General features: G+C 31.2%; 1 protein-coding gene across 1 annotated transcript; it reads right to left on the minus strand.

The window, feature by feature from the left end:
- Positions 1–447: 447 nt before the first annotated feature.
- On the minus strand, positions 448–6,837 carry LOC115877113 (zinc finger HIT domain-containing protein 2). Its single transcript, XM_030893217.1, has 7 exons — positions 6,685–6,837; positions 6,222–6,458; positions 6,008–6,123; positions 5,728–5,806; positions 5,509–5,656; positions 3,835–4,044; positions 448–817 (listed from the first exon to the last, which is right to left on the minus strand). The coding sequence occupies exons 1-7, from the start codon at positions 6,732–6,734 to the stop codon at positions 509–511; spliced, it is 1,149 nt and encodes a 382-aa protein (XP_030749077.1). The 5' UTR covers positions 6,735–6,837; the 3' UTR covers positions 448–508.
- Positions 6,838–8,468: the final 1,631 nt, after the last annotated feature.

Here is an 8,468-nt window from a genome sequence, read left to right on the forward strand (position 1 = left end):
AGTATTAGTATGAGCATTGAGTGTATGCATACCTGATAGCTTAGGCTGTAAAATTCTTGTTTTTTTTAATCACCAGAATTTTTTAATACTTTACTCTATCAGAATATAAACGAAAATAAAATAAAAAAAATTGCCCTCACCCGGTCTCGAACTCGTCGGTTCGTAGTCGGAAACTCTACGCGGTTAGCTATGGAGACTCGGTCGGTTTATATTCAATACTAGAATTTAAAGGACTAATAAAAATATAGGATCTTCTTTCAATGCGCAGTAGGGACCGCAACGTTTACCGGCAGCCAGACGGGCCGCATGCTGTGCTAGAGAGCATAGTAAAGGATATATCAAAGAGCCAGACGTCTTAAATGCTTGTTTCTGGCGTTTGCTGGCTCATGCCTCTATTGGTAAGGTCTTATGCATACACACTCAATGCATGCTTTAAAATTACATACATTTTTATTTTGTGAGAAAATAAGTAAAATCTAGCAGCCCTGGGATCTTAGCCAATATGTTTTTACATTTGAAACACGTCTTTCGCGTAACTTTGAAAATATTCAACTTTTCTTAAATACTTTTTGATGTTTTCTTTCTTCTCATGCTGTACTTGAGGGAACATGTCGTTAGGAAATTGTTTACTAAAAGCTCCCTTTTCTCCAGACTGTGTATTTTTCGGTGCTTGTGCTTCCTTTAGTAAATTCTCTAGGTCAGTCAGAGCACAAAGAACATAATAATTTTTTTCTTGCGTATTAGGGCCTTGCAGAATTTTTGAGACGTCGTCCCTCATCAAATCCAAGTTTTCTGAGTCGGTTCTGATCCATTCGCTCTAAAAAATGCAACAATTTTAATCAAATACATTTAAAAGACTATATACTCTTTTTTTTCTCAGGTAAGATTTCGACAGACGATGACAGAAGAAAAGCAAATGACGTCCATACCAATCTATTTATTTTACTAAAAAAAGTTTCTAATATTTTTTGAGTTAACTATGGATGGGCTAAAAATATAAATCCGTCATGCGTCGTCTCTTGTTTTTAACCAGTTTTATTGGTTTATTTCAAAAACGACAGATCATATTTCAATTTTATTGGTTTGACGGAACGATGAACGACAAACGGGCGCCGCACGGTGGGGTATTAGCACGAAAAAGGTGATCGAAATTCGAAAAAGCAAATGTGTTTAAGATTTCCCAAAAAAAGATAAATGATAAGTTAAATCATGTCTGCCATGAATGGCGTTGCTATGGGTGTGTTTAGTTGCATTCATTCGTTTCAACGAAACGTCAAAGTTATTACTTCTCACAGATAAGAGGTAAATGGCTAAATTTATGTTTAAAATTATAAATTGTTGTTGTTCTTGTGCTCTTTTTTACGTTTATATTATTGTTTTTGATTGATGGCTCAGCAAGCTGCAGGTAAGTATTCTATAAGGCAATATTATTTATTTTAATATTCTCTATACTAACGATTTTTTTTGCAGCTAAAAGTTAGGCGTTCAGAAAATTTGATTAAATTTGTGACATTTTATTATACTTAGAGATTTAGTTGCGCATTTCGAAGAATTCAGCATATTGTCTATATACGTTTTACTTAATAAACATTGGGCTTTCATACAGTAAAATAAATACTGCGACTTTTTGCGACTTGCTGATAAAATGAGAAAAGCATTCTTGGTTTCCTCTAATTTGCCAATCAGTGATATACTAATGCGAGGTGTAAACCGCGATGGTATTGTTGTGTACAAAGCGATCGCATTAGTGCCATTAGCAGTATAGCACAATTTGGCATTAGTAGCGACTTTAGTGGTATCGGCATTGCTCGCGGATCAGTCATAGCATTAGTAGTATTAGTTGCGATATTACTACTGACTTATTATCCTTTATTTTGTTCATATTATTATATAAGGTCTACATAAAAAAATTTCGATCAACTATCTGTGTCAAATACCCCACTGTGCGCCGATGCGTATGAACTCGCCTTTAGATTTTTGAGGCTTGTCAAAGTCTTGCCAAATTATAGGTTATAATTTTGTGTCAACTTATGTCAAATATACCCTGCGTTTTGGAAGATGATGCATTTTGATTCGTGTTATTACGTGTGTTTTGTGTCTTTTGAAGTAAAGTGGAGGAAAAATCGAGGGAAAATTAACTGTAGACCCAGAGCACAGTTTATAGTTAATACTCGGTGCCCAGGGAGAAAGTCTTATACACCAATAAAGTTACCATAAATAAAGTTTGTATGCCATTTTGTCATAGATAAGTGCATCTCGTATATGGTACAAGGATCGTACTAAACATATACTAAAAACTGGAGTAGCTGTAAAATATCTACATCACCCAATAGGTAAATATTGGATTTTATTACTGCAGAAAAACAATGTCAAAAGGTACTGGTTTAAAAAAATTAAATTTAAAGTTCATTAAGCAACCTTTAAGGTATAAAATTCGGTAAGTGCTGTTATTAATAAAATAGTTTGTCTTATTTATGTTGTTATATGTATTCCTGTGGAATATTACAAATATGTATTTGTACATACTTAAGTTATATTGATAACTATAATAATAAATGCGGGAAGTTTATTGAAGCTTGAAAGTAAGAAATAGATCTTTTTTATATTTTTGGTATGTGGTGTTTTGTTCGTGTTTGTTTTGTATAACAAACAACAACAAGTAACACATGCAGTTTTTTTAAAATAAAATAACTCGAATAAATTTTGTCAGTTTTATACAGTTTTTTTCACAATATTTTGAAGTAATCACTTGTCACTCAAATTTTGCAATTTTAAATATATTAGGTCTGTTCCAACCCGCCGCAGAACCGTCACCGAACGATCACGCTCGTGCGCAGTAATTCAAATGTGTTCCAACCGAGATTTGACGGTTATCGGACGATCCTATTTGCATACCAACCTACCTTGGGATCGTTTAGTTACGATTTCAGAACGGTAATTTCGGTACATGGTCCAAATTGCGAACTGTTTGGGTTGACTTGCGCATTAAAGCATATTGGCAGGGATTATCGATTTTTAACAGCTGATTCTGGTCCGGCGTCCGGCTGGATGCTTCTGTCTTGGTTATTTTTTACGAATTCCTTACGTGTGCCTTATACTTTTGCTTGTGAGTTTGTGTGGAGTAAATTGTTCGGACATTTTAATTAATTTTTTATTTATAAAATAATGTTCAAAGATTCTACCACTGCAATGAAATAACAGGAAACTACGCATAACAGGATCATAAAAGAGAGGATAAGTAAGTTAGTTAGTGAGATACAGTTGAAACAACACTTACCAACAATTACTGGTTTCTGATTCTCCATTTCAAGAATAATAATTATTATTATTGCAAATTGCAAACAAAAATAATAGGGTTATGTTATGAAATTCTAAACAAAAACAAAAAACCGATCGATACACGCACGCTTGACACTTTTGACAGTACCGAAAACAATCCACAAAGCGTTCTAACGTTGATACTTTTTGCACCGTCACGAAACTATTCGAAGTCCGCGCATGCTAACAAAGTGCGAGAAAACCGATTCGAGTACGATTTCGAAACGATCCCGAAATGCTGGTTGGAACAAACCTATTAATTTCCTGCTATGCGTTCCACTTGTACCAACTTATTTCTTTGTAAAATAAAACAAACTACTTTGAAATTACAATGACAGACACATCTATCACTGTCAAGGATCTTGTGGTTGGACAGACTATAGGCTGTATTTCAGAAACCAAGGGGACTAGGACAAATCTGTGTGTAGCATCTTTAGTTTCATATAAAAGTGATGTGATGTAAAATCCGCATCTTTGTATCTCTACTCATAAACGAGAAACTCTATAAAAACTTACATTAATACACTCCTGTTCAACACTCTTGATGCTGGTTTCTCTATCCTCGAAATTTTGTCCTTTTTTCAGGGTTAGGGAAATGGTAGCAATCGATGCTACTGCTTCGTTGGCAAAATCAAAATATTCACCGTTAAAATATCTTACTGTAAAAGCATATGCAGCCAAAATATTAATCAAATTGTATTTCACACTATTTGCTGGAGCTTTATTCTAAAAAATTAAATTTACAAGTAAAGTATCCTACGCTTGAAAAAAAAATCGGCGTCAAAGACGGCTGGGGAATGACAAAGGGTAATAATTTTGGCGCGATCAAGCCCTATAGACGTCACTTACTTCGTCATTTTCTATAATTCGTGTTAATCTTGACAAGTTTCATGTCAATTTTTAGTAAATGACGTCTAGAGATTGACCTCGCCAAAATTATCATCGATTGTCATTTCTCAGCCGTCTTTGACGCTGATTTTTTTTCGATCGTGTGATATTTATTATATATGTTACAGTAAAAGTTGGAAGTCAGTGATTGTTACAATTGACAATTATTAGTAAAAGCTCACATTCACTGATTTGCTAAGACTACGCCAGTAAAAGTTCAACAGCTATTTTTGAAACCAACTTTTACTAGTGAATGCTAGCATTCCCTGGACGATAGCAGCGAGTTTGAAACATGTTTGAAAGATTTAGTTAGCGCGGTTGCCACATGCTGTAAAATATGAGGATAAATAAGGATAAGTTAAATAATATGCAACACAAGAATAACATTAAATTGGGCTAAACATTGGCAACGTTGACAGACATTTGGCGTAAATTCGCTTTGTTTTTTGTGGTTATGTATTATTGTTTTGCTATCATTGTAAAAAGTGCTGTGCGGTATTTTCCCTATGGAAGAAATTTTTTGTGAAAAATTAAGGTAAACTAGGCACTCGCAAGAATGTAATAGTGCTTGTTTTTCATTTTTGAGAAAAAGATAATAAGGAACCTAGTGACTATGAATTTATTAAACGTTATGATATGCTTGAAGTAGCAGGTTTGAAAAAACGAATAGCTCCCATTGAAGAAAATTCAGGCATACTTTATTTTGTCCAAGATGAAGGACAAGGTTTTTATTGGTGCAAAGTTTTTTTTAAAAAACCTTGTACTATAAGTAATCTTATGTTTATGAATGCTTTTTTTAATTGTTTTGTACACTTTAAAATGTTTACTATGTTTTCCCTTTAGAAGGTTAGAATTTGTCGTTATTTTCTATAATTTTTAATAAATATACTGAATGAAGTAAATTGTAATTTTAAGATATGTGGATCGGCTTGAATATTGAGATGATCCAATATTCTCAAAACTTTTATATGTTCTAACTTCCACCAACATTCTTTCTCACCACATTCGCATATAGAACTTGCATATAAAAATAGAAAAACTTTTACTGGCAACTTTTAGTAAATGTTACTTTCATTAGTGAATGTTAGAAATTACTAGCAAAAGTCGACAAATCTCTTTAAAATACCACATTCACTGGTCCAATGCGTAATTGCTATAAGCTATCATTTCCTATTGAATGTTAACAATCACTGAATTTCTGACTTTTACTGTAACATATACAGTACATAATATTATATACATTTTATTTTAAATAATAAAATTAGGTAATTGTGTCACCCTGTATATTAATACGAAACTTACTGTAATACTTGAGAAATCTTTGATATTTCCCGGTTTAGGGCAGTTATTTTTGAAGTCTCCCAAGCCTGCATTGATCTCGGTAACTTTGTCTTCAGAATAGAGCCACCATGGTTGCCATGAAGGTATCAGTTTACTTACATCTTCAGACCTAATATAAATGAGCAATAGATATTAAATAAATAACAAAGAAATATAGAGGAAAAATATATGATTACATACTTTAAAAAAGATACGAAATTTTGTATTTCATCTTCGGTGAGTTTTTCCCATATTTGTTCGGGATCGTCCAAATTGACACCTGGTACAGAAAAAAATTGTCTTCAAATAAAAACGGAAAACATATCTGTATTGACCAGCGCGAAAAATAGAAATTCAAAAATTTTCATGCATTTTTAAAGTTATTATGTAGTAATAATTATTTACTTAATATGTAGTAAAATACATGAATATCTTAAGGGTCTGTTTTTTGTGCTGGTCAGTGTACCTGTATATTATTTACCAGCTAATCTCTCTGCTATATCTATATAGTCTTCGTCATCCGAATCTAGGTCTTCCTCAAGATCTTCTATGTCCACAAATTGTGAAAACGGACCGATGTCATCTAAATCCACATCACTATAAAAGTTACAACCAAACTTAATCTTATGGTCTAAGAGAGTATAATTAACTATGTCAAAGAAAATGAGTATTTTTTAATATAATTTAGAAAATACCTATCTAAATCTGGTTCAGGGGCAACAATTTTGTTATTCTCATGTGTCCTCTTCAGAATTTCTAAAATTTTATCGGCCTTTGAGCTGTCTACATTATTTGAATTTAGTTCCTCCAAAACATTATCTCTATAGAAGTTCTCAGAGCATTCCATATGTTTCTCTGCCTGGTAGCAGGTGAGTGAACAATATATAATGTTACATTTTGGACAAGAATATTTTGCTAAAGCATTATCACATCTAGAAGAAAAATTGAGTATATGTATATTTATTAATTCACTTATTCTCAAAAGATATTTTAAATATGCACGCCGTAGCATGTTTTGTAAAGTAGTTAAAAGTGTAGTTTTAAAATTATCCTTCTCTAGAGTTTAATTCAAGAATTTAAATTTAAACATTCTTAAATATAGTATTTTTGTATACATCAAAGGATTATGTAATTAGAGTCAAAAAAACGATAACTTACATTTTGCACGTGTTGCTCTCATCCAGTTCGATGATTTTTGCACTAGCCATAACGGTATATCTTGGATATAATTATAAATTACATATAAAATAATTAAAATGTTAAATTTCCGTCTTATTATTGTATTAAAAAATAAATAATAACCCTCCTAAAATTTTGACAGATGATTTTTAGAATTTTAGTTCAAATGTATCAGCCATAGATTCGGAATTGAGTTGTCATATATCAATCTAGAGTATTGTTACATAATAATATATGACAAAATAATATGATCAAAGAAACGCACTTTCATTCCTTGTTTTGTTAAAGTTTTTTTATAAATAAAACACACGTTTCATGTTTAAATTTAGTTTTATTTGACACCATGTAAAACGTTGAAATGGTTAATTTTTTTAAGATTTTATGTAAATAATCCTAAAAAATGAGACTGCCTAATTTGAATGTTCGTCTTTAAAAAATTATTAGTGGGTAATAAAAATTAATATGGCACATTATAGCTAATATATTATTATTTAAAATTTATGTAAATACCTTACGCACATTCAGATTAATACATTCATGTACAAAATGACATGGGAGTATAATTTTTATTAGTACAAAAAAAAGAAAATTATACAATTATTATTTGTACTTATTTAAAAAAAAAACGTTTTTAAAGTTCAGTTACATTATCCCAAAGCATTATCGCAAAATTCTTTAAATACCAATGCCATTAATGCGTCGATCGTGTTGTCAAAAATCCTGACATTTATATTTTTAATATACCCCATGATCGAAAAAAAAACGGCGTCGAGTTGGGTTGGAAATGTCCATTGCTTTAAGTCAACTCTGCGCCGTTTTTTTCCGATTTTTTCAAAGAACTATTGAAATATCTGTCTAAATATAATTAAATATATGAACAATATAAGGCTCTATTAAGATAATAATTATATTGATATCTTTTCTAAATGTAACTGAACTATTCCATTTACGAAATTTGTATACAAAATTTAAAAAATTACAATAATTAAGTGTTCCTTATGTCATGGCAAAAAATTACCTATATATTTTAGAGAGACCGATAACAAATAAGTAAAAATATACAATGGGGTTAAAAAATATTTATACTCTCTAATTAAACTTCACACATACAGTATGACATAGAAATTGCAGCACCCAGTATATGCTTGGCTATATTTATAATGTTGCGTCGGTTGATTGCCAGCATGAAGTGTAGTAAACGATAACATTTTTTTCTGTAAATGTAGTAGAGAATGATTCGGTATTGAAACTAAAAGAATTTTGGACTTCCATTGTCTTTATTTTATCATTAGACAAAATTATATCAACTGACTCATTAGTTCATCCACCTGAGTTCCAATTCTATGTCACACGTTATATTTTGTTTTGAAAAATAGGTAGATAATATATATTCAAAATTTCTTATGACAATCTATGTATAATATAGTGCGCTAATAACAAAAAGTCAAATTTTAATCCCCTTATGTCAATAAATCATTTCTTTTAAAAAACCCTGTATATATTGCTATGAAAACGTCACTTTATATAAATTTTAAACTATATAGTATCAAATTTGTTAATGTCTTACATATATATGTAGTTAAAAAGATTCTTTCTTAATCTTAACAAAAGTCTAGAAATATATCTAACAAAATTATTTGAAAGTTAGAACATATATCAGGCAAAAACTGGAAATTACGTAGTTTTTAGCAGAGATATAGAGGTAGGGAGAGTATGAGCTTCGATGAGTGCGCATCCAAAACATTCATATGATGAGAAGTTTA

Source organism: Sitophilus oryzae, unplaced genomic scaffold (assembly GCF_002938485.1).
Source record: "Sitophilus oryzae breed Bouriz unplaced genomic scaffold, Soryzae_2.0 scaffold_1442_pilon_pilon, whole genome shotgun sequence".
Lineage (NCBI taxonomy): Eukaryota > Metazoa > Arthropoda > Insecta > Coleoptera > Curculionidae > Sitophilus > Sitophilus oryzae.

Excerpts from the sequence above, each read along its gene's own strand:
- LOC115877113 (XM_030893217.1), bottom strand. The coding sequence starts at position 6,734 with ATGGCTAGTGCAAAAATCATCGAACTGGATGAGAGCAACACGTGCAAA. Across the intron at positions 6,459-6,684 it reads GAGAGCAACACGTGCAAAAT|ATGTGATAATGCTTTAGCAA; the intron begins GTAAGTTATCGT and ends TTTTTCTTCTAG. Across the intron at positions 5,657-5,727 it reads AATTTCGTATCTTTTTTAAA|GTCTGAAGATGTAAGTAAAC; the intron begins GTATGTAATCAT and ends CATTTATATTAG.